At 46.0% G+C, this 26,742-nt stretch overlaps 1 protein-coding gene across 1 annotated transcript in view; it reads right to left on the bottom strand.

Moving 5' to 3' along the window:
- Positions 1-19,355, bottom strand: part of BANP (BTG3 associated nuclear protein) — a 109,605-nt gene extending 90,250 nt beyond the window's left edge. Inside the window, exons 1-4 of the mRNA XM_058813530.1 lie at positions 19,183-19,355; positions 8,417-8,558; positions 7,528-7,622; positions 6,137-6,336 (exon numbers count right to left, since the gene is read on the bottom strand). Coding sequence (XP_058669513.1) covers positions 6,137-6,336; positions 7,528-7,622; positions 8,417-8,486 — 365 coding nt within the window. The 5' untranslated portion in view covers positions 8,487-8,558; positions 19,183-19,355. The remainder of the gene's footprint in view (positions 1-6,136; positions 6,337-7,527; positions 7,623-8,416; positions 8,559-19,182) is intronic.
- Positions 19,356-26,742: the final 7,387 nt, after the last annotated feature.

The raw sequence follows: 26,742 nt of genomic DNA, 5'->3' as shown, positions 1-26,742 counted from the left end.
GTCTGGAGTTGTACAAATGAATTCCACCCCATCCATGCAGGAATTACTGAACTCTGTAAAACCCAGCTGAAGGGATGATGGTAAATTTTTGGTTTCATTCCATAACTGACTTTTCTCTTTCCCCTGAAATGCTGCAAGTCAGACACTGCCTCCAATTTATCAACAAATTCCTGGGCCTTGGCTCCCCAAAATCCAAGTGCAACACTCCTGGAATGTGAAATTCCACAAAACTCTGCTGATTAATGCACGAGGCCACCTCCTCCTAATCCTGGGGGAATTTGGAATTCATAAAAATCCCAGCCCTTATTTTCAATAATCAACTGGTGTTAATAAATCAAACAGATCACAGAAATCTTCTCCATGAAATCCACGTGGCCAGGAAGGCAAAATAAAATTAAACCTCAAAAGGTTGAGGCTGACAAGTTTTGTTGACAAATTAGGAGATTTTGGAAAGCACTGTTGTGTTTTCCAAGGAATTAAAGATGTCAAGTTTGGGAGGCTTTTTTTTCATTCCACAGCCAAAGAAACAACAGAACTCTGGATAAAGAAAGAGGAACTGACAGATAATCTAATAATGCCTTTATTTCATTTGTTCTGTTTATAAACTCAATTTTTGAATGCAGGACAGAACTGTAATTTTCAGAGAAACTTCTCTACTACACCTCAAGAAGGAATTTGGGGTTTTCACCACATATTCCAAGGCACAATTCCTGCAGGCTGAAACACTGCTCAGGGCTGGCACCAAGGTGACAAACACTGACTTCCCTCATGTACAAACCACACAAACACAATTCACAAACTCAGCCTGAAAACAGAGAGTTCATACACAAATGATGTGTGGAAACCCCTTGATCCCTTTATCAGAACTGAAAACAGGGGACTCCAAAGGCTGGAAAAGCAACAATTTTGTGGCCCAATCCACTAAATTATGAAAAACCATTCAAATTCTCACCCCCTAAACTGAAATTTCACTTTACCAAATGATTTTACTCAAAAATAGCCAAATTTTCCTCCCATTTCTTCTGAACTCTTTAAAAATCTTGTGATTCTAAGTAGGATTTTTTAATTCATGAAGTGTTAATGATTTTCTCACGGTCAATGTTGACTGTTTCCCCACAGGGAGTGTAACCAAAATGAAATGGTGAGAATAGATCCCAAACAATTGTGCCATTTTCCTGCAGCCCCTTCCTCCTCAATCCTTCAGGAAAACAGCCCCAGAATTCCACCTGGGAGAATCCCAGAACTCAAATATTCTAAAGAATTGTTGGCAATTATTTATGGAATTCCAAAGAAATGTTTGCTCCCATGCCAGACAGGGAAAGTTGGGAATTCCTCCATCCCAACAAGGACAAAAGTCCAGCTGTGGTCGTGTCCAGGCCTCCCAAAATTCACTTTTTGCACATTTGCTGCTGGGTGGGGCCCCAGGAAAAGCCAAGGATAAATAAAGGAGAAATAAACCTGGATTGCTGCAGAATTCCTGCAAACCTGGGCAACTCCAAAGCTTCTCCAAATCAAACCTTGAGAACTCACCCCAAATTTCTGACTCTGTATCTGACTCCCTCTCAGCCCCAGGCACTGCTGGGCTGTCTCCAGGGCTGAATCCCTTTCCAGGGAAATGTTTTTCCAGGCTGATTCATGGACCTGCACCTTGAAAAGAAACCCTTCACCCTGCCTGATCCTCTGCTCCTCAATCCATGCTTTGTTCCCAAATAAATCAATTAAAATCTTCCTGCAAATTCAGGGTCTTCAGAAGCAATTCCAAGAAGGAACAATTAGCTCTTAAATTGAGTTAAAACCAGCAAAAATCCTCAAGGTTTCCAATGTTAACTTATTTATCACTGAGTGAAATAAAAGGATATAAAGTGGTTTACATCCCCTAATGAGTTATAATATCAACTGCAGTGAACACAGGGAAGAGACTCAGCAGCCACTGCTCACTGATAAGGGCTGAGGAATTATTATTTCTTCTAAAAGTCTGGATTAGCATAGTGGGATAGTTTACTATAATCAGTAAAAATCCTCCTGATAAAAATGCAATTAAGTTGGCCAAGGGGTTTGTAACTCACAGAAAGAATAAATATATAGATATATATAAATTTTAAAAATAGAATTCTGGCTATTTTAGGGTTTATACACCAATACCTTGATTATATTTCTTTAGGTTTGTTTGTTTTCCTAAAGGTTTTATGGAGAAGCAAAAATATTTTTGCTAAATCTAGAAGAGTCCCCCTACAATTCATTCCCCACCACATTCTCTGCTTTACAACCTCATTTAAGAGCATCTCAACTCTCAATTTTGCATTATTTAACCCCAAACCCACTTGTAAGCAAGGAAACAATGAGCAGAAACCCAGCTCTGGAATTTGGGGGATGTGGAGCCAGGGGGCTTTGCCAAATGGCACATTGCAAAGTGGGTGGACAAGTCTTGTTCTCCAAATTCAATTAAATTGTTCTGCTGATTAAATTCAATGGTAAAACAAACATTTCAATGATCCACACCTACAAAAACACAGCAAACTCAAACATCCCATCTGGTACAAAACTGCATCTGAGGATTAATTAGCCACATTAATTAGCCAATGTTCAACCCCCAAAGAGTTTTGTTCAAGGACACCAGGATGGATTTTGGCTCATTAACTGAGTGCAATTAATCTGCAGTTCCATTTACTACTATCCCAGTCTCATTAAAGACAAAATATAAATGTTTTTATCTCTATACTTGTTGTCAATTATCCACAAATACATATGGAACAGAACCAGATGTTTGTGGTCTGTTTTTTAACTGTGGCAAAAAAAATAGGTGCAGGAAAACACCTGAGCTCCATTTATCTTTCAATTCTCTCCATTTTCATCTGAACACCTCCAGCCTGGCCTTGGGCACTTCCAGGGGTGCCACAGCACATACCATGACGTATGGGGAAAAGCAACAATTTTGTGGCCCAATCCACAAAATTATGAAAAACCATTCAAATTCTCAGCTCTTAAACTGAAATTTCACTTAACCAAATTATTTTACTCAAAAGCATCCAAATTTTACTTCCACTTCTTCAGTACCCTTTAAAAATCTTGTGATTCCAAACAGAACTTTTTAATTTGATGATATAGTCTCAAGCACACCATTCCAGAAGGCTTTAAGCATCCACACTAACACCATACCTCAGCAGAAGGCCTCAGGTCCTGCCCACACAGAGTAACACCCTGCTGCTTCAGAAGGCTGCAGCAGCTGCTCCTCTGTCCTTCAGCCCAGCCTTTTATCCCCTGATCTTCATGCCCTGCCCCTGTGTGCCCTCTGCTCCCTAATGTTCATGCCCTGCCCCTGTGTGCCCTCATGTTAATGCCCTGCACCTGTGTGCCCTCTGTTCCCTCACATTCATGCCCTGCCCCTCTGTCCCCTCACATTCATGCCCTGCCCCTGTGTGCCCTCTGTTCCCTCACATTCATGCCCTGCCCCTGTGTGCCCTCTGTTCCCTCACATTCATGCCCTGCCCCTGTGTGCCCTCTGTTCCCTCACATTCATGCCCTGCCCCTGTGTGCCCTCTGTTCCCTCACATTCATGCCCTGCCCCTGTGTGCCCTCTGTCCTCTCACATTCATGCCCTGCCCCTCTGTCCCCTCACATTCATGCCCTGCACCTGTGTGCCCTCTATTCATGCCCTGCCCCTGTGTGCCCTCTGTTCCCTCATATTCATGCCCTGCCCCTGTGTGCCCTCTATTCATGCCCTGTCCCTGGGTGCCCTCTGCTCCCTGGTGCTTGCCCAGCACCCCTGGGCATTCCATGGCTCGTTGCTGTCAGTGCTGCTCTCCTGCTCCTCACACTGTGCCCAGTTAGGGCTGGGCTGTGCCAGCCCCACTCCAGTCACCACAAACTCAGTGCCTACAGAGGGGCAGCCACAGCGTCCCTGGGAATGTGTGCCAGGGCCTGCCATCCTCCCAGGGAACAATTCCTTCCCACTGGCCCAGCTGGCCCTGCCCTCTGGCAGTGGGAGCCATTCCCTGGGTCCTGTCCAAAGTCCTTTTCCATCCTTCCTGCAGCTCTTTCAGGTCCTGGAAGGCCACACTGAGGTCACCCCAAAGCTCCTCCTGTCCAGGTGAACAATCCCAGCTCTGCCAGCCTTCCTGCTCCATCCTCTGCTCATCCTGCTCCATCCTCTGGGCTCTGTCAGCAGCTCCAGGTCCCTCCTGTGCTGGGGCAGCTCTGCAGGTGGGGTCTCACCTGAGGGGCAGAATCAAGGCCAGGCCCCACCCAGCAGCACCCCCAGCTCGTGGATTCCCACAGCCCCAATTCTCAGCCAGGATCCTGAGGTATTTACTGGATTTATTCCCTTTTTTCCCCAAGAGCAGCTGCTCTCCTCACAGTGCAGCACCATCTTCCCTGACAGCCTTTAATAACCACAACTTTTTGTCACAGCAGCAAACCCAGCATGAGTTTGGTGGCAGGAGGAGGAGAAGGAGGCTGGAGAATCCCATTCCTGTGGAGAATCTGAAAATCCCTATCCCAAACTTGTGGGAAGCTCTGCCTCCTGTGATGGATGGGGGAGAGGGAAGGATACAGAGCTGGTACAATGGAACAGCCTTTAATTGGAAACAATCAACAAGTGATAAAGGGATTTATGGATGAAAGACAGGGAATTCAGGGAAACATTCTGTCCCTGTGCAAATGGAGTGTCCCCAGTGCCAAATTCAACACATCCAGCCCTATTTTCTCTCGAGTCCCACAGGCCACAGTCTGCTCCAGAACAAAAAGCCCTCAGTGCTCTCCTGGCATCACATCTCTGATAATGTGCAACTTCAGACCAACAGCAACAAATATTTGGGGCAGAGATTCCTGCTTTCTTCAAGACTTCTATCTAAATGATGGTGTCAGAGCGGCTGAGGAGCTGTCAGCAAAAATCTGTAACCCAAACCAAAAGATGAAGTACAATCAACAGCCAGGACAGATTTCTGATGGTTGCAGAGATTTAAAAACAAACCAAACCAAACCAAACCAAGCAGCTCAAGTCTGACAAATTCCTCCAGAACCTCAAAACAGTACAATTTACAGAGGAAAGCATTCACTGAGCACGAATTAATAGGGTCCCAAAGGGGCTGTGGGTTCCTGAAAAGGTTTCTGAAGCCTTTTGTGCAAAAACCACAGCAAAAAGTTCAGCTTGTGCACAAGAACTTGGACATCTCTAAATTAATGACAAGAAGGCTCTTGAAGAAACAATTATTGAGAAAGAAGTATTTAGCAAAAGTCCTGGTGTAAAACTCTGGTTGCTCCCTCTGTGATCCAAGTCTTTAATTGCATGTACTTTGTGTCTGTTATTACACAGCTCAGCCATAATTAATCTTTTCAGTGTATGAAGCCCTCAAAAGCAGAGGTAAAAGCAGACACAGCACCTGCTTAAAAGAAAAATTAAATGCCTGCACACCCCTTTGTAATGGAGAGTAAAAAGTAGTTATTCAGAGCAGTATGTAGTGTTTTCCAGCTATAAAAAAAATGAAAAAGGAGGAAGAAGTGTTGGAGAAAAGAGTCTTTTGTTAAGCAGATTTCTCTGGCTGGGATCACCTCGATGATAAGATGACAGACACATCAAGATTTAGGTATTTAAAACCACATTAGGGGAGTGAGACACAAAGGGACTGCAGGTCAAGCCTGATCTTTCAGCAAAATCTTTCAGCATTAGATTATTCAACAGATTTTCCACCTCCAGCTTCTAACTCCAAAAAAAGCAGAGATATTTTTCTAGCAGGGTTCTTTAGCAAACAAGTTCATAAAACACAGTCCATTGTACTTCTGGTGAAGAGAAGTAAAATGAGAAGCAATTAGAAGGATGATGAACTCATTAAGTCAAAACAGCTATAAATAAAAGCAGAGCAAGTTTCAAAAACCTGTCTAAAAGAGCTGCTGAGGCTTTTCCAGGGGATGGATGAAGGAGTCTGGTTTAAGTCAGGATGAAATGTGGGAAGAGCTGCAAACTGTCCCTGGACCAGCATCTGCTTCTGAGTAACATCACAAAACTGCTACAAAAATTACCTTCCAGAAGATAAATGAACTCTACCTCCAGCAGCAGCCTCTTTTCAGCTGCAGAGGGAGCAGGAATGGCCAGCTCCTGCATTTGGGGGTTTTAGGGCAGTGGGCAGTGCTGTGTCCTTACCATCGGACTTTATTGCAGGTCTGGGTGGCGCCCAGCGGGGACCCGGCCACCATGGGCACCTGGATGGGGCTGTGCTGCTTGTTCATGACCAGGTCCAGCTTCTCCTCCAGGGACTTGCAGGTGGCCTCCAGGGCCAGCAGCTTGGCCTCGATGCTGTCCAGCCTCAGGCATATGGTCTGGTTGATGGAGTACAGGAACGACTGCGGAGGAAGGAGAAGAACCCGCGCTGAGCGCTCCGAGCCCATCCCCGCTCCCGAGGAAGCTCCACACAAACGTGACTGGGCAGCGATCCTAAAGGAACTCACAGCCTGTCTAGTGACAAAATCCACCCCTGATGACATCCAGGAGCGTTTCAGCAGGCTCACATTCTTCCAGATCTTTAGCTGGGAGCCAAAAGCAGCCCAGCCAAAGCCATTTTCACCTAAGCACTTTGTCAGGATGATTTCATCCACTGCAAAATCATTTCTAATGGCTTGCCAAAGCCTTGCAGCCCACATGTGAAAACAAAAGGATTATAAATCTCTGGATGCATCCTCCTGGATAAAGTTAGTGAGTTTTTTTCCTGCCCAAACAGATAAATTGCAGTGGAAATTGTATCAACACAAAAAATCTCAGAGACAATTAATGCCACTCACTTCAGCTTCCTGCTGAACAGCAAATCAAGAAAAGCAAATAAATAAAATCTGTTTTGCTAAGAAATCTTTTTGAAAAGAAAACATATTCCACTTGGGTTCCCCTGGGAAAACGGGCCATTAGAGGGAGAGCTGCACTCTGTGTGCTTTGCAAACAGCAGCTGTGCCATCTTGTGGCCCTGCAGCCACTGAGCACCCCAAACCCCTCCTTCACACAGCTCCAGCCCCTGGGATCACCCCAAAAATACAGAATTACACAGGACAGTGGCTGTGGCACTGAAATATCATCAGGTACTCACACTCCAGGGCAAAAACCAGCCCTAAATCACAGCAGGGTGATTTCTGAGCTCCTGAGCCAGAATTAAATGTGAATTATCTATCAGGAAAATGCTGTTAGCTTCAAATAATAGCTTCAAACATGGCTGAAAGTATCTACAAACTGTAACACAAACACATCCTCAAGTTCATTTTTTTGGTCAACTTCATTTACTTTATCAAAAAATGTCCCAATACAGAAGTTTTGGGTCAGTGGAATTAATTCTGGTGATATTTCACACTACATCTGAAATTCTTGCTACTAATTCTACACTGCAAAATTAGACAATTATCCAGATTTTTAAATTTGTACCTAAAAATGCACAAGTATCTACCAGAATAATTCCAGTATTAAGTATAAACAATTTATTTTACATTTTTGTAATAACTTCCCCTAAACTAAATTATCATTAAAATGAAACCCAGGAAAGAGGATTAAATAACCTTAATAGAGGGATCCTGGCAGTTGATTTCTATCCTCTGACGTTTCAGGGCAGGTTCCACATCATCATCTGCCACCTCATGGTTCTCCAACACAACTGAAAGGAAACAAAAAGTTTTTTGCATTGGCAAGGTTTAGAGCCTGAGAGAACAGAGCTCAAATTAAAAACACAAAAGCCTGTAAATTTAATTAAGATATTTAATGTGTTCTTTGACACTTGCTTGGGGTTTCTTTCAAATCTCTGACAGTGGTGATGGGACCAGGTTTGAGTTCCTCTACCAAGCAAAGACTTTTGTAGGACTGGCAGGTTCCAGTTTCTCCTCCAACTCTTTGGGACCATTCCTGAGTAACTTTTTCACTTTCTATCACAAAAGCAGTTTTTTTGGCCTGTGTATCTCATTTCCATTACTGCTCTTCCTTGCAATAGCCACAGAGGACCAACATCTCAATAGATTTTCACTCAGGAAGTCAATTTCTGAGCAAGTGATATCCAAATATTTACTTTCAGAAGTGTTTTGCCATTTGACTGTCCAAAGAATTTTAATAATGGATGAGACAAAGTGTCTTACACATAAAACAATTCCTAATGGATGGGGAACAGTTTCCATTGGAGGAAAACATTAACCACGGGAAAAAACAAGACTGCAGGAATATTTCAGTGGTTTTGGGGTTAGTCTACCCCTGCACAAAAAACAAACAGGCAATTAAGAGAAAAGTGAAATAAATAAAATAATCTGATCTAAAGGGTTTGAGGATACACAAGTGAAGCTCTGGAAATCATGGCACACAGGCTTCAAAAGCACCTTTTGGAATAAAACCCTGCTTTGAATTTTAAAGAAAAGCTCAGCAGTGATTTCCAGTTCATGGGCACTGCTGGAAGTCTCCTCCTACCTGGATTATCAGGAGTCAGGTCCTCCACAGCAATCTGAACCACATCTGCCAAATCCTGCTCTGACATCATTCAGAACCTGCAGCAAAACCCCTCAGGCACCACTGCAGCTCCCCAGGGCAGAGCTGGCCCAGGCATGCACTCCTGCAAAACAGCAGCAAGGACGGGGTTAATATTTGTGAAACACCTCAGACAGCACCAACACCTCCAGTTTTTCATTCTCCCTTTATCAGAAATTCGGTTCTCAGAGAACTGACCAAGCTACAGAAGGATTTTCCAGAGGAACCTCCCCGCCCCAGGGCTGAGGCAGGAGCTGAAGCTTTCCTTGCTCTTCACTGCACATTCCCAGGGACGAGGAGAACTTTCAGTTCACAGTCTCAAAGTTCACAAAGCTCCAATCCACACCAGATTTGCAAATTCTGAATCTTAACAGGCCTCTAAAATCTTCCTAAACTCAGTGAGAACCAGGAATTTCCTCACATCTTGTTACAACTAAAGCAAAACTTGACTTTTTTCTTCAGGATGAACTTGCCTGGGTTTTCTACAGCTCAGCTCTGATGAAATCTTTTTCAGGATATGGTCCTGATTTTAAAGTCAGAATATTTCTCAGCCTTGCTCCCCTGGAATTCTCAGTCCAGGTTATTTATTAGTGTTTTAAGAGAAACCTTCAACTTGTAAAATTGAAATAAAATCACTGCAATCTCTACTAGCTTCTACCATTTTACAAAGGGCTGGACAAGGAATACCAAGAGATCAGTGGACTTTTCTTTTTTCCTTTTTTAACCTGGAGTAAAAAACACTGGAGAGATAAATGGAGATTTACTGATGGAAATGATAATTCATCCATTAACACAGAATCAAATCCAGCTATGCACAATGATTTTCCTCTTCCACTCGAGCCCAAGAAATCCATCAGGCCAGATGTGGAGAGGATAAATTTTTAGGAGAGCAACACAACCTAGAGAAGGACTCTGAGGAGGCCTCCCCACATCCCCAAACTGTTTACCCAAAACACCAGCACTGCCAGCACTGAGTCACTTGAAATTCTGCTCATGGTGAAAGACTTTTGGGCCAGCACAGCGTGTGGCAGCAAGCCCAAAAACCCTGGCAGTCCTTCCATGGTCGTGGATGCCATTTTGGCAAGTGAAATTTGCCATTTCTGAGAAGTCCTGGTGCCCAGCCAGGCTGAGCAGAACAAAGCAGCTGTGCTGTTCCACCCTGTCACACATGGCCTGCACAGGACAGCCCTGCCCTCGGCTTCAGGGGACACAGCCACCCCTGCAAGCACCAAAACAGCCCAAATTAGAACTGTTTAAAAGCTTATTATTTACAGGGGTCACTGTAATTCACTTGGTTATGACAGGACTCACTGATGCTGCACGTGTTGCATTGAAACCTCTCATAGCAACAAATTTCTCCTCTGAAGGAATTGCAATAATTGTGTTGCAATTAAATTGTAATAAATGTATCAATCCACTTTAATATTTCACTTATTTAGCACAAAACATCCTGAGTTTGAAGGGATCATCTAACTCCTGGCCCTGCACAACTCAAGATGCAAACACATACCTTCAAAATTAAATTTAAAAATCACTAAATTCAATTTTTCTTCAGTTATTTCCTGTTTCCAACACCCATTGTCCACCTCTCAGGGGCCATAGGTTGAAAGTGTTCAACTTCACCTCAGGAATACCCAAATATTCTGTCCCAAATGTTCAGCTTCAGGAATACCCAAATATTCTGTCCCAGAGCCTTGAAACAAGGGCACAACCACAACTGGCAGAGCAGCTACAGCACACACAGAGAAATGTGTGTTCATAACATCAGTATTTACTTCAATTTAAACAAATGTCATTCCAATTTCACTAAGTCAGATACAACTTGGAAGAAATCAGCCACAATTGTTCCTTTTCAAAGCCAGGACAAAACTCCCTTCTGCTGCCATCCTGGATCAAAGCATGAAGGGGAAAACAAATAAATACAAACAAAATAACAAATAAATTTGTTATGAGGCCTGGGGATTAGGAAAGCCCAAGGAAGCTGCAGCCAGTGCTGTTCTCACACCTTGAATAAAGAGTTCCTCTCCCAAATTCACCATTTCCATTTCTAACAGTAAATTTTATTGGTGGGCTGACCTTGCTTTAGAACCAAGGGGAAAAACCTTGGTTGAGAGTTAGAGGAGTTTATCAGCTTCCAAAAGCTTCAGTCAACAAATCCAGAGTAACTTTGCCATTATGGTTTCCATGTACTTTACTCAGTGAAGTATTTACCAGTTTTCCTCACGTAAAACACTCTTTTTCTTGAAATTTCCTCTATATTCCCCCTTTTTTCCACCTCCTGTCTGAAACTTTAGTCCCCATTAAATCTAAATTAAGTGTATGTACATTGGCATCAGGCCACCAGTGCTGAACTATTCCCAGGAACAAATTTTCAGTTATAAAAAAGAAATAGTAACAGAAAGCCAGGAAACTGGGGATAAACCACAGCAGGGCCAAGGAACGTGCCCACCTCTCCTCCCCAAGCAGCACATGGAAGCTGGATCAACACAGGAACATTTTATGGTCACTTTGCCCCTGGCTGGGAGAGGGGATGGGGAGGAAGGTTCTACCAGGCAGTGGAAAACATTCCATTAAAGGAGCTCCTGGCCAGCCAGGCTCACACCAATTCCAGCTTTTGGTGGATCTGTGCTGCACTTTTGGATTCTCCCAGAGAATTCCAGGGGCTCCTCCAACTCTAAAAGTGAGGAACAGGTTATGGTGTGTCCTGGAAGGATTTCCTCCCCTCTTCACTCCCAATTCCCTGAGTGCCTCCAAAAGGGCCAGCCTGGATCCATAGAGCCCTTGGGTCACAACAACCCCTGGAGGTCCAGGCTGGGAAAGGACAGAGGCTGAACAGGAGCCCAGGTGGGCAAGAGGCCACTGGCACCTGGCTGGCACCAGCCCTGGCATGGCCACAGCCCCAGGGCAGGGACTGTCCCTGTGCTGGGCACGGCTGAGGCCACACCTGGGGCTCTGCTCAGGTTTGGGCTCCTCCAAGACAGACCTGGAGGGGCTGGAGTGTGTCCAGGGAGGGGAATGGGGCTGGGAAGGGAATGGAGAATCCTGAGGGAAATGGGAAGGGAATGGAGAACCCTGAGGGAAATGGGAAGGGAATGGAGAATCCTGAGGGAGCTGGGAAGGGAATGGAGAACCCTGAGGGAGCTGGGAAGGGAATGGAGAACCCTGAGGGAGCTGAGGGGGCTCAGCCTGGAGCAAAGGAGGCTCAGGGGGGCCCTCCTGGCTCTGCACAGCTCCTGCCAGGAGGGGACAGCAACAGGGACAGGGACAGGAGCAGAGGGAACAGCTCAGGCTGGGCCAGGGCAGGCTCAGCTCGGACAGCAGCAGGAATTTCCCATGGAAAGGGGGGTCAGGGATGGGAAGTGCCCAGGGAGGGCTGCAGTGCCCATCCCTGGAGGTGTCCCAGCAATTCCTGAGCTGGCACTCGGTGCTCTGGGCTGGGGACAAGGTGGGGATGGGGCACAGCTGATCCCAGAGCTCCTTCCACCCTCAATAACAAATTCTGTGAAATCCCAGGTTCTCTTAGGGGTTCTCTAACCCCTCTGAGCTCTTACAGCCCATTACCAGAGCAGCTCTTCCACTGCCTCCCTTTCCCCCCCCCACTTTGTTCCTCTGATCCAATAATCCCAGCAGACACCTGCTGGATAAATGAAACTACAACTAAAAATTATCTCATTTTCCCTTAAAAATTGGAGCAAAAAACCTTGAGCATCCCTGTAAGCACTTGCCTGGAAGTGGCTCCAGTACTGGAATACTCAAAAAAAAACCTCATCACAGACAACTAAAGATATAAATTTAAAGCTGATTAGATAAATTACATTAAATATCTCTGCCAATACTCTTACTCAGAATTGATACACTTAACACAGAATTCAATCAGCATTTGTTTAATTAAGTAAATTAATATTTGTTAGCAACTAAATTAAATTCACCTGAATTCCAGATTAGCTTTTCCACACACAAGTTTAATGTAATTTAATTAATCTATTTTAAAACATTAATTCTGAATAATTCTTCTGAGCAGTCCCTTGTAAACAAAGCTATTTACTGAAATATCTGATGGCTTTCCCTGGTCACAGGGCAGCATTCCAAAGTGGATAATCAAACCCATCCAATGCCTTGTTAACACAGGAGAACATGCACAAAACAGAAACCTTCTCTCATATTAATTAGCAAGGGTAAACATTATCTTTAAAAAAACCCAAACACATTCCAAAGCTCTGCTTGGAGTGTGGAATTGCACTGCTCTGGCTGGAGCAGCTGAGCTCTCTGGACATTTCCCAGTGCTATTGATAAATGAAAATCTTCCTTTAGATTCCAACTTGCACTGTGGCAAATGTTCCTGCAGCTTGTGTGGGAAAAGCTGGGAAATGCCATTTCCCTCTGCCCAGCCCCAGAGCCTCAAACATTCTTCCTCTTCTTCATTCCACTCTTCCCTCCCTGATCAGGTAAAGGCACAGCTCAAATATGGAATTTCTGTTCCAAAAATCTTTATCCAACCACATTTGGAATCATGAAATTGTTGGGGTGGGAAGGGGCATTGAGGCTCATTCCATCCCATCCCATCCCAGCCCAGCCCTGCCCAGCCGGGCCTTGGGCACTGCCAGGGATCAGGGGCAGCCTCAGCTGCTCTGGGAAATCACCCCAGGGCCTCACCCCCATATCCCATCTGAACCTGTCCATGGAAAACTATTCCCCTCAAATGAATTTAATTCATTAATTGAGCCCATTTTTCTCAGCCAAAGGTCCTTATCCTGCAACAACTCTGATTTAGTGAGACTTCCCAAGGTTTTCCACAGCAGGTACCACAAAGCCCAGCCCAGTGACAGGAATAAAGCCAGCACAGGCCAGGGCTGATCTCCAGGAGCAGAGAAATGACCTCAAGCTGCACAGGGATTATGGTATAAACATCATCCACGCTCTCCAGGGAACATGCAGAGGACAAAATACTCATTAATTCAGTTTTTATTGAAATCCCTGCAGGAAAACAGCCCAGAGGGGCACTGAGCTGTCTCTGGGCATGGAATTATCCCCACTTAACTCCACCTGGGAAACAAACTATGGGATCCCAGCAAAGCAGCAGCCCCAGAACAGGACAGGACTGGCCCTGGGAAGGGCTCCAGGAACAAGAATCCCCTTCTGGAGGCTCCAAACCCCTGGCACAGCTGGGACCCCCCTGAAGAGCCCTGGGGAACAACCCCTGGAGCAGCTCCAAGGGCACAGCTGGGAATGTTGGGATAATTCCACACATGAAGTTAATCCCAGGAGTTACAAAGCTCAGGACACAACAATTCTCATTTCAGCCTCTCTGGGACTTGCAGCAATTCTCTAACCCAGAGCCTGGCTTTTCCTCCATGAAAAAATCACCTTGGTTGGCAGCTGGAACAGAATCTTCCTGCACCAATTCCCAATTCAGCCACACCAGTGCAAATGGAACACAATAATAAGCAACAATTTAAGAGCATGCAGGGCTCAAAGCTCCATAAATCCAAGAACCTCCTTTGAGCCCCAGCTCTCTGCAGCCCATCACATTATGAATTAAAACTTATTTTTAGGAGGAAGAGATCAGATTTACACTTCCTTCTTACTACCCAAAACTACAAATGAGAATAATTTTTCTTAGCATCTGTTTGGCTGTCACCCTTATCCTCAATCCACCTTAAAAGACAAGGAAAAACATTGTGTTTGAATTAAATTTCATAGTGAAACCACACAAACATTTCAGTTTAACAGCTTAAAAATGAGTGTAATAGTAGACAACAGCTTTGATTCAGCCAAAGATCAGGAAAAATGTCTGTTTTTCAAAAAAAAAAAAAAAAGATAGAAATATTCCCTATCTGGGAAAACCAGGACACCAGCCACAACATTCTGGAGATGGATATGTCAAAGAAATATCACTCACAGAGGTATAATGGTGATGGACTCCATTGCAAGTGGTAAAATTCAGCTAGCAACCAAAACAAGGAAACAGTTGCTCCAGGAATAAAGGAGCTGGAAGCTCTGGAGTAGAAAACCTCCCAGGGAGGCAGAAAGTCTCAAGTATTACCACGAAAGCTGCCATTATTATTGTTGGTTTATTGTTTTGCCTTCAGAAATATTTGCTTTTTAGGGTTGGTTTTTTTTTTTTTTTTTTTTTGGTTCCACCTGGTACAAGGCACTGTTTTGCTTGGATATCTTTTCCCAGCTCCTCTACCCCTGGCACCACTCCTAACACAACACCCAACAAATACCCCAGGAATGCCTTCCCTGCTGGCCAGGCACAGGAACGGCAGTGGGTGGTCACACAGAGCAGGAATTCCAGCCCAAATTCCCGTGGATCCCGTACAGACCCCGCTGCCGTGTGCCAGCCCCCCCTGGCACAGCCTGCACGGGATGATTCCCCAGGAGCTGGGCAGGAAATGTTCACACATTGAACATTCAAAATGTTCACACGTGCCCGGCTCTGCTCTCAGGTGCCTGAATTCAATTTGCAGCCATTCAACCCCGCTGAACTCAGCGGCCACCCCCGGGCAAGGAGCTGTGAGTGCCTGCAGGGGCTGAATTCCCGATTGTTCCCGACAGGGATCGTTCACACCACGCACAGTTTGTGAGAGTTTGCTGAAAAGCAGCAAATGTGAGAGCAGACCTGCCCAGACAGCAAATCCCGTCCCGCTGTTTTCTTGTTTTCAGCCACTAGATGGAGGATTTTTATTGGGAACAGCCCCAAAAATCCTACGAGGACTTCCAGGGCAGGTTTAGGAGGAGATCAGGGAAAGGTTCTGCCCTCAGAGGGTGCTGGCACTGCCCAGGGGCTGCCAGAGCTGCAGGAGAGGTTGGACAGCGCTGCCAGGGGTGCCCAGGGTGGGAATTTGGGAATGCCCTGGATTGGAGGAACCCTGGGGGTCCTTCCAGCTCAGGGCATCCCATTATTCCAGGAAATTCAAACTTCCAGGATTAATTTAACATCCACTTTCCACTACCCCAGGCTGCTCCAATGTCCAGCCTGGCCTTGGGCAGTGCCAGGGACCCAGGGACAGCCACAATTCTCTGCAATCTGTGCCAGGGCTCCCCACCCACCCACAGGAGGAATTCATTCCCAATATCCCACTTATCCCTCCTTCTCTAGGGCCCTTCTCTCTTGGCCTGCCAGCTTACCTTTAGCAACAAAAGAGAATAATAATAATAATTTATAGTTTTTTCTAGTTTTTCCCTAATATGTGCACTGCTAGGCCTCAATACACTGGAAAAAGTTTCTGATCCAGCAATTCCAGAGGAGACAAGAACAGCCCCCAGTGTTGGCACAGGCTGCTGCTGCTACTACAAAAAAGCAGGAAAGCCAACATCAAATACAACCTGCTCACTCCAAAGTCTTCTAATGGATTTTCCTGCTGCAGGCATCAAGGAAAAAAAACCTTTCCAGCTGCCAAACCAGACCTTAGCACTGCTGTATAACAGAGAGATAGCAGGAGTTTTAAATTCTTGCCAAAAAAAAATAATGAAGAGCATCATTTCGGTAGGAGAACATGAATTGAGCGGTTCTTCAAAATCTGAGTTATTTTCATAGGATTATTGAGGGTGGTAAAGAGCTCTGGGATAATGGAGTCCACCCTGTGCCCCATCCCCACCTTGTCCCCAGCCCAGAGCACCGAGTGCCAGCTCAGGAATTGCTGGGACACCTCCAGGGATGGGCACTGCAGCCCTCCCTGGGCACTTCCCATCCCTGACCCCCCTTTCCATGGGAAATTCCTGCTGCTGTCCGAGCTGAGCCTGCCCTGGCCCAGCCTGAGCTGTTCCCTCTGCTCCTGTCCCTGCTCCTGGAGCACAGCCCAACCTCCCATCCTGCCTCCAATTTTAAATTTTCATTTAAATCCACCCGATCCCGGCTTGGCAGCTCCCCTCCCTGCAGTTAAAAGGAAAATCCCAACTAAATTCAGTTTTAAATTCCCCAAAGTTTCAATTCAGAGGGTGCTGGAGAGGATCAGGTTAGTCTGTTTATACCTGAGGGAAAGGGAACTCCCCACTGCCATCAATTCCCTCCATTCTTCTCCACGGTAAAACTCAGATTTTCAGAGCTTTGAACTGAATATATTCCTCCCTTAAGCGCTCTAAAGTCAGGGGTTACAAACAGGAAGCAACATCAAATGATTCTGTTCAACAGACACCACCACAAATGATTTTATTTCAAGTCCCACATAGCAAGGGTGTGATGAAATTAAACCTTTTGTATGTTTTTCAGTCTAACTGGTTGCAAAATTCACTATTTTCCAGCACCTTTAAAAACCTAAACCTGCAAGAAACAAGTGGTTTATGTGACTGTGAAGACATTTTATTCCTTTTATTTTACTTGGGAAAGAAAAAAAATAAAATGTGATGATTACCCTGTCAATGATATGGATAAGAAAGAAAATAAGGTTATTTCAACTGTCAATAACTAAATATTGAGTCTTAAACTAAAGGAAATCAACCTGTGACCAAAATTTTATTGGCAAAGTTCTGCATACAAAGACATTTTGTAGTTCTAAATCCAACCTGGCTTTGCTCTGTCTCCTCCTACAAGTGGCTCAATCCCAGCAACTCCAATTCCAAGGAAAGAGATGAAAACCCTGGAATTCTGACACAATAAAGGAAAACCCTGGAATTCTGGCACATTAAAGCTGTGTCTTGCTCCTGCACCTACAAAGCTTCACAAGATGAGGGAGAAGCTCAAGAGAAAACCAGAGGCAAACTCAAATCCTGGCAAAGAGGAGCCTCTCCCTGGAATTCCCTGGGAGTGAATCCCTTGGGACACCCCAACTCCTTTCCAAGCCAAAGCAAATCCACAATCAGCAGCTCTGAGCTGTGACTAAAGCTCATTTTCCTCTCCTGATTGCCCAAAATTCCAGAAGAAGGATGGTAAAAGCAGCACAGGCAGGAGAGGAGCCCTTTTCCAAACTCATTTCTTGGAGCAGGTGCCTCTGGAAGCTGCAGCTGTGAGCATTGCTAATTAGCACCACGCCCTTAATGGTTTTATTAAATTACTCTGGATGTTATTAATCAATTAGTTCTTTGAAGGAACCTTAATTAACACCTGCTCTGGAACCACACAACTTTCACATGGCTGGGTGACTCAGACAGAAAACCCAGCTGTAGAAGAGATGATAAATTGAAAAAACAAAGTTCTAAAATGTTTCTGGCCTCTGGAGAAGATGAGATGTTTCCCAAATCCAACCTCCATCTTTTTATTCTCCCAATAAATTAATTAATCTTTCTGCCTAACCTCTATTACTGAAAAAGGAACTACTTCCATTTAATGATGGGAAAAGGTGCTCAGGGTTTCAGAATCAGTGTCTTGTTATTCTGGTGCATTTCTATAAACAACTATTTAAAACATATATATATAAACTTCCTAATAGAGAAAACCCTCTGTTTCAAGAGTCACTGCTATGAAATTCAAACACTTTTTTGATATTTTAAAATCTTGGTTGAAGTATTTAAAGTTATAAAATATCAGGTTTGCCTCTTGATATCCATAGGGCACCACACCTCAGGTAACCTCACACAGAAGGCAAGAAAGTACCAAAATCACTCCAAAATTCCACTTTAAAGCTGCTTCCAACCAAAGAAATCTCTCAGTTGCTAATAACCCTTGTTTACTTCAAAAAGTCTTCCCTGGAGAGCTCCAAAAATAAACTGATCCATAAACTATCTGTGCCATAGCAGGATAAAATGACTATATTTGGTGAAGTACACAACTTGCCACTGTGGATGGATTAAAAAAAAAAAAAAAAAAAAAAAAAAAGCGGGGGGGGCGGGGGGGAGAGAAAAAGGAGGCAACACTAGAATTGCAAATAAGGGTATCGGGATACCGAGTGTGATGAGAGAATCCTGGAATAGTTTGGGTGGGAAGGGACTTTAAAGCTCATCTCGTTCCAGCCCTGCCATGGCAGGGACACCTCGCACCATCCCAGGCTGCTCCGAGCCCTGTCCAGCCTGGCCTTGGGCACCGCCAGGGATGCAGGGGCAGCCACAGGGAAAGCGGTGCCAGAGCCTCAGCACCCGCACAGGGAAGAACTGCGGCTCAATATCGCATGGAAAGCACTCAATGTCAAACAGCTGGCTGGCATGGAGAGGACACAGAACACCAACCCTGCTATGGGTGTGGAAAACCCTGTCAGGCAGTGAATGAGCACACGCGGGGCTGTGCCCGGACCCTGCCGCACCAGGGCAGGCACGGAGGAGCTCCCAGCCCAGCCCCAAACACATCCCGGGGGACAGCGGGACACCGAGCCCGGCACTGGGGAGCGCGGCACGGGGTGAGCCCCGGAGCGGAGCGGGAAGAGCCAAACCTTCGGGTGGAAGGGACCTCAAAGCCGATCCCGTTCCAGCCCTGCCACGGCACGGACACCTTCCAGCATCCCAGGCTGCTGCGAGCCCGGTCCAGCCTGGCCTCGGGCACTGCCAGGGATGCAGGGGCAGCCCCGTCTTGTCCGGGCACCCCGTGCCGGGGCCTCAGCGCCCTCACCGGGAGGATTTTCTCCCCGATATCGAGCCACGGGCGACCCCCATGAGAGCGATGGGGGGAGGCGGAGGGGGGCGCGCGGCCCCCCCGCCTCGGCCGCTCCCTCCCCGCCGGCTCGCGGCCCGGGGAGCGCGGCGGGAGCGCGGTGTGTGCTCGGTGTCCCCGTGCGGGGCCGTGCGGGCGGCCGGGGGGTGGCCGCGTAGCGGAGGCTCCCGCCCGCGGGGCGCCGCGTTACCGTGTGAGGCGGGCGCCGAGTTCTCGTGGTGTTTTGTGCGGCGGCTGCGATAATGGCGTCCTTCCTCGCGAGAGATCCGGCCCGGGGCCCCGCGCCGCGCACGCGCCGCGCCCGTGCGCGCGATGCCCCCGCCCTTCCCCGCCGAGGCGCCGCAGCGGGGACCGGACTACGAGTCCCAGAGGGCAGCGCGCGCGCCCCCGCAGGAGCACGCCGGGACCTGTAGTACGCGCGGGGTGGCGCGGGGCGTGCCGGGAAGTGTAGTCAAGGAGTCACGGAATCGCGGGTTCATTGAGGGTGGAAAAGAGCTCCAGGATCACCGAGTCCCACCTGTGCCCAGTCCCCACCACAAGAGCCCAGCCTGAGGCCGTTCCTTCTGCTCCTGTCCCTGTTCCTGTTCCCTCCTGGCAGGAGCTGTGCAAAGCCAGGAGGGCCCCCCTGAGCCTCCTTTGCTCCAGGCTGAGCCCCCTCAGCTCCATAAGATTCTCCAGCCCCTTCCCAGCTCCCTCAGGATTCTCCATTCCCTTCCCAGCTCCCTCAGGATTCACCTGAGCCCCTTCCCAGCTCCCTCAGGATTCTCCATTCCCTTCCCAGCTCCCTCAGGATTCTCCAGCCCTTCCCAGCTCCCTCAGGATTCACCTGAGCCCCTTCCCAGCTCCCTCAGGATTCTCCAGCCCTTCCCAGCTCCCTCAGGATTCTCCAGCCCCTTTCCCAGCTCCATTTCAGTCCCTGGACACGCTCCAGCCCCTCAATATCCGCAGCACTCAGCCAGCAGAGCCGGCAGATGAAACAGGAATCTGCACCTCCAAAATCATTCGCACCTTTCCCATCTGCTCCTTCCATCAGATTCCTCCCCCCTGACAGTTCCTGGGTTTGGAGCTGACATGAGCTGGATGTCACTGTGGTGCTGAGGACAGCAATGTCACCGTGCCCAGAGCACACTGAGCAGCAGGCAGCAGTGGGAATTTGCTAAATTGGCTCCTCAGCTTTGCTCCTCTGTCACTCCTGTGTGTGCCGTGAGAACAGCAGGGCTGGGTGAAGGTGGGGAACGCGCCATGAACCTGCTGGGGATGATAAAAATATGCAAAAAGCCCCAAAAAAAGAAGCACGGAGGAAGTGTGTGCAAATGGCTCTGAAAGAGGACAAAGATTAGATGATTTTGTCTTTATATAGCACAGTGCTGCCCAATAAACACCAACCACACTTCACTTTTCAGCTTCACCGTAGCTAGCAGCAACTCTCAGACTTCTGCATTAAAACATTCCTTAAATAAGACAAATAAAAATTCCTAAATGAGATGCCTAATGGGGTTCTCCAGTGCCATTCACAAAGCTGAATCCACTCAGGCTCAGCTGTAAGTGTTTCTCCAGACACCTGCAGGCCTGGTGTGTTGGGAAATTGCTCCCTCATGCAGGTTTGGGAGTGCTCAGCTGAGCCTGTTGATTTATTTACTGTGTTCTCCCCCTTCACAAGCAGATCAGGCAGTTCAAAGGTTAAACTACTTAGAGTCTGACTTTTCACACAGGATTATTTCACGCTTTGCTGCACCGATTTGCCCTGTAACAGTTTTGCTAAAGAGTTTCTGCTAGACTCAAGCAATTGCAGGTCCCAGCTGGAAAAACAGGGATACAAATATCCCTGTTCCAGCTGCTGGTAAATGCTTTTGCCATCCTAAACCAGCCTGAGGTAAAACTGCCCTGTTCTCTCATATTTTCATAATATTGCCATTCCAAAGATTATTAACTCCTGTTTGCTGGAGGTGTGAGGTGTTTCTCCTCTGGAGAGCCATGGATCATTTCCCAACACAAACATAAATCTTTCATTGTCATAAACCAGTTATGGTATTTACCCAAAGTTAATTTAGCTCAAATTAACTGCAGGAAATACTGGCGGGATCCAAGTGATGTCTGTGGCTGTGATCAGAGATAAGGGCAGAATAAACAAATAAAACAATTTATCCCAAGGGAGGCTGCAGCACCTCCTCCTGCCAGTCCACTCTGATCCAGCAGCTGAGAATCCACAATTACCTCACCCCTTAGAGGAGTTTTTCTCTCTTTACCAGAGAAATGAGTTTGGATTCTTTTCCAAACCAGGAGGCATTTCTTTTTAAAATTATGGATGACACCCATAAATTATAGAAAGTCTCTTTTATCCTTGTTTACCCTGTGTTTCCCTGAGACTGCACAGCAGAAATGACAAACACTTCATGCAGCACAAAGTCTGACTGGAAACACTGGGAAGCAGCAAGAGGAAAAAGATCTTTCTGCTCAATCTGAAGGGCCAGATTTGGCTCTTTAGTCTCTGATTCCCAGTACCAATGAGTGACTGACCAAAGGGTAATTGCTTCCTGTGCTTCACAATCTCCTGAGCTTCAGCTGCTGCCAAAACTGAGCTCCTGTGACTATTTCTGCAATAACTGAAAGAAATTCAGTGTAATCCCCATTTAGTGAATGAGGGCTTCACTTTACTCTGGGCTAAGTCTGCCTATGAGCAAATGCCAAGAAGAGCTTGATATGCTGGAAGGTTTATTCTGATTTAAACCATGATAATTTGCTCAAGTGCCTACATCAAATCCATTCTTAATTTCCTGTCCTCATATAAAAGCAACTGAGAACTTCAGGCTGCTAATATATAATTAATTTTTTTTTATTTTACAGGAGATAATGCCCCCTGTTGCCCTGTTAGTGTGTTGTCCCAAATAAAACAAGGGATTTCTTTGTTGTTTTATTTCCTCACATTTTCATGCTCTTTTTTTTTTTCAGTCTCTTACATTTTATGTCTGTGCTTTGCCATGTCATGAGGAGTAATTTGCTTCCAGGAAGTATCCAGCTTATTTCACCCTGTCTCAGCATTCATTTACTATTGTTTTCTAAGGAAGTTGCTGCTTTCACGTTTTGTGTGGATCAGGAGAGATTGGGATCTCATTCATTGGTTTCCTTTTTTTTTCATTAGGGAAAAAAACCCTTCCCAAAGCATCAAAGGTAAAAAATTAACACACTGTGCACACAGTTTTGCAGCTGCAGCAGAAAGAGAAAGGTTGCCAAACAAAGCTTTTGTTTAAACAAGTGACAGACATCCATAATTATCCTCAGTGCTGAGCATGAGGGCATGGAAAAAAGGGATGGGGAAGATGTAAGCAAGGCACAGAAGTCACTCCAGAATATTTCCTGGAAGAATAATTTTATTTCCTAAGGATAAAATCCTCAATTACATCCAAGTAAAAAGAGCACTTGAAGCTCCCCTGTTTATTAATTTCTTTCTGTTTAGGTTTATTAATTTTCTCTGTAATATCTCTTGTAACTGGAAAGGGAAACAAACCAGCCTGATGAACACAGCCTGTCCTGTATTGTGACAGTGATGCTTAAGGAAAAGTTACATAAAATATCTCTTCAATCAAGAGAATATTGATATTATTTGTAAATGTGCTGTAGCACCATATGAGGAGAAGCTCATCATTTAATTTTCAGCTGCCACATCCATTTTCAATCCCCTCAGAATTGTTCTGTGGTTTGTAAGAGAAAACAGGGCAGCATCAAGTGGGTTTTGCTCCTGGACCTACTTCAGCTACCTCTGTATCAACACTCTGATCTCATTCTGGTTTCTGCTGGGTAAACTCCATTTTATTCAATGAAAATACTCCTCATTTTCATGAACAGGGATGGAAGAAAAGGCCCTGAATCCCCTCAGCAGAGAGAGAAACTTTGTGGCACATTTTGCCACCTGTCTGGTCAAAGTCCCTGCTCCTGTGGGGTCACTTCTGCCAGTCTGAGGAACAAGCTGAGAAGGGTCAGGCATGACCTCAATGTTCTCTTATTTATTTACAGACTCCTCCATCTCCCTGGACAGATCCTGGGAAAAAAAACCCCAAATGATGGGAGGCTCCTTTCCTCCTGAGAAATGTGCCCCTGGCACAAGGCCTGTGTTTGTGTCTGGCTGGGATCTTCCAGATTTCTCACAGATCCTGTGAGAGAAGAGAAGAAGAAACCAGAAGAAGAAGATCTTTCTTCTTCTCTGCCCTTTTACCTCCCCACACAGCTGAGATTTGCCCAGCTCTGCTCAGGTTTGCCCCAGACCACGTTTATTTGTTCAGGTACCATTATCATCTGAGTATTTTTGGGGAATTTTCATAGCCTGAAGGGGATTCATTCCATCTACAGATTTTAGAGGATTTTATCCTTCTATGATTCTAAGCAGAATTTCACCATCTCATCCTGGACATGCATGCATTTCAACACATCCAAAAAATATTTTTAACTCCAACATTTCAGGTGTGAGAGGTAAAATAAACTGAGTGGAGAGGTAAAATAAGCTGAGTGGAGATACCCAGCTGTGGCCAGGGCGGCAGGATGTCCCTGAGCACATTTCCACACAGCTCCACGTGGCAGAGGCAGGAAGGCAGAGCTGCTCTTCAGGGCAGCTCAGGTCAGCCAGAACCTCGTCCAGAGGCAAATTCCAGCCCTTGGGATGGTGAAATCCTGCATTTCCCTACAGCCTGGGCACTGCAAAGCTCTGGAGACAGAGTTCTTCTCCCATTCCAGGTGTTCTCCAGTAGATGCTGGAGTGCTCCCTGGCAGGGATGAAGATCCATGGGCTGTATCAGACAGAACTTCCCAGCACATCTCAGGAATTCCCCCTGCTGAAAAAATCCACATCAATGGATCCGCTCATGGGGACAAATCTGGAATGTTCTGTCCTCAATGCAAGAGAGAGAATGAAAAGCAGAGGTGGTTCCCAGCCCTCTGAGCTCAGCTGGGTGAAGCGTCCCAGCAGAATATGGACATCAAAAAAAAGTTTCCCCCAAGTAAAATCTGCCATGGGAAGTGTGAGCCAATGCTCAGGGAAATGAGGGGCCAAGGCACCCAGGGATGGCCTGGCTCCTGTGGGGAACCTGCACTAAGTGACATTTTTAGTCACTCCATAGAGGTTTCCACTCCTCAGCAGCTTCCCACAACTTCACTGAGTGTCCTCACAATTAGACAATAATTAGATGAGGGAAATGTTCATTGTTAAATCACCTCCATGATATCTAATTGCAGTAAAGCTGTAACACTGTATTTTTTGCTGAATTACTGGGTTTGACCTACAACACTAGGGCAGGGACAGCCTTCCAAGGAGGATGCCTGGGGATCAGATTCCTTGGACACACTGCAGTGAGGAGGTGATTTTCCCTCTGCAAGTAACACAATTAATATGAACAATGGTAATAAAAACAACTAAGTACTGGCAATACTCTAATAAAAAATCCCAGTTATTGATTCTCTCTGCTCAGTCTGGAGGCACTGACAGCAAAAGTCAGATGGGTGGCAGCAAGAAAATTCTAATTTTTCCCTTGTTTCATTTCTGTGAAGAAAAAGAAGCCCATTTTCATTGTGTGCAGCCACACTCCTCACCCACATTAGCCAGTGATGAACAGTTGATGTTTCAGTTCTTTGGGCAGAACTCAGAGCTGACAATACAGGCAGTGCTGGCAGCTCAGGGAATAAATGACAGGCAGGAAGGAAGACCCTGCTAAATAGGAGGGGTTGGAATAATAAATAGCACAGCTCAGCTGGCCACTTCAGGCTACCAAAGAGGATTCCCTGAGCCTGAGCCCTGCCCTGACACCCTGCGTGATAAGAGATGGCAGACAGGCAAATGTTTTGTGAAAATATCACCAAAAAGTTTCTAATTCAAAACACCCATTTATTAAAAATAAATAAAAAAATCCCAACAGAACACAAACAAAACTATTGAAAAGATTTCAAAGGTAATTTATAAATTAAGAAAATAGTAGGGTTTAATGGTAGAATGTTAACACTGTTATCATTATCACTTCTTGCTCTGTCATTGTCAGATTCTGGAGTTTTTGAAGTATACCCATTCAGGTATTTAATGGGGAAAAAGAATCACATGGGTTGTGTAAATACTTTCATTTTGTCATGAGCCAGAGGGATTTTTTAATTAAGTTTTAATGACCCCATAATCCTCACCTGCAGCCTCCACCCACCATGATGGGCCAGGAGCCCCTTTAAGTCTCAGCTCTGGGGCTGGAGCTCTTGGCTTCAGGTTTGTCTTTGTTTCTGTCTCTGGGAAGGAATTGGGATGGTTTTTTGCTGCTTAACTTTGCTGCTGTCTCTTTTGCTCCTCCCTGTGCTCCTGGGTCAGACTTTGGACCTTGTTTGTCACTTTGTCACTCACAGGGGCTGGGAATGCCAGGGGACCCTTTGCTGTGTCATCCTTGCCTCCCTGTCCTTGGAAGGGATAATTCCATCTTCAATGGCTCCTCATCTTCATTCCTATTTGGCTGGTAATAATCTGTAATATTGGGAATTTTTAATGGGAACAATTCTTTGCCTCTGTTTCTGTGCTTGGCCTGAAAACCTGCAGCTGTTGTGCCACTGATGTGGATTTTTTTTTTCCAGTCACAGGAAGACCAAACATCCCAAAGAAAATTAAAGTGTGGGATTTCCAAGGAGGATTTTCACATAAGGTAACAAAGTTTCTGGAAGTGCCCCCGGAAACAGCAAGAGAGCAATATTCTTGTTCTTATCTCTGAGAAATATGGGTCAGGAAACCATCTCCCTCTGTCCTCTCCCAAACAAAAATTTCAGCTGAGTCCAAGTGTGAGCAGAGGACTAATTATGGGTCCTTATGTTACTATTTTTAGTCTTTACAAAATCAGGAGATGTTTTTGTAGCAAAACTTGTTGGCATCCCTTGTTCTGCAGCTCCTTGCCTGGAGGCTGCAATGCTGCTGTAGAAAATGCTCAGAGCTAAAATGTTTCTTTCTCAGGCCCAGCCTTGCATAGCTGCTGGATTTTGGGAATTCCTCACTCTGAGCACCAGCTCGGGGCATTTCAGCTGTTTCTGACAGCATCTCTTGGCTATCAGTATTCAAATATCCAACTATTCAAATTCACAGCGTGCATGCACCAAGGAGTGATAAGAACTTTCTCCTTGCATACCAAAGAGGAGTTTTCTGCAATCCTTCTGTGTTCTTGGAACCAGATGGTGGGGGGGAAAGCACCTCTGGGAATCACACGTGGAATAATCATCAACTAGGCAGCCTCTGGAGAGAATGCAGGGCCAATGAAGAAGATAGCGCAGGGACAAGTTGAAAATTAACTCCTGGGCTGGCTCCACCTCTTAACCAGCAAAGGGTGCTCTCAAAATTATTTATAAAGAAGCCTGGGCTCCCCTCAGTGGAGCTGTGTGCCCATGTGGGTTTGATCCTGTGATGCTGATGGGCTGTTAGGCTGTGCTGAGGGAGCAGTGAGGGTTGGAGAGCCCTGGCAGCGATGAGTGGGGTGAAGGTGACAGCCCTGGGGCGTCTCTCCAAGCTGCTGAAAGCCCTGCGGGCTGTGCCAGCACGGCCCTGCAGCCTGGCTGCCTGCTCCCGGACTAACACCAGGAATGCTGCCCGTAAGTCACTGCCGCCCCTCCAAATCGGTGGAAAATGGGGGAGCCTGGCGTGGGAAGAGAGCTGCTGTGGTTGGGTGTTGTTCTTATTTGTAAGGGAATTTGGGAATGTGGCTGAAAGAGTGGACAGAATGAAAGAAGTGAAAATACTTTGTGGAATTTCAGG

The sequence above is a fragment of the Ammospiza caudacuta genome, chromosome 13 (assembly GCF_027887145.1).
Source record: "Ammospiza caudacuta isolate bAmmCau1 chromosome 13, bAmmCau1.pri, whole genome shotgun sequence".
Lineage (NCBI taxonomy): Eukaryota > Metazoa > Chordata > Aves > Passeriformes > Passerellidae > Ammospiza > Ammospiza caudacuta.
The sequence above is the reverse complement of the archived record's forward strand: the minus strand, read 5'-3'. Positions and strand labels throughout refer to the sequence as shown.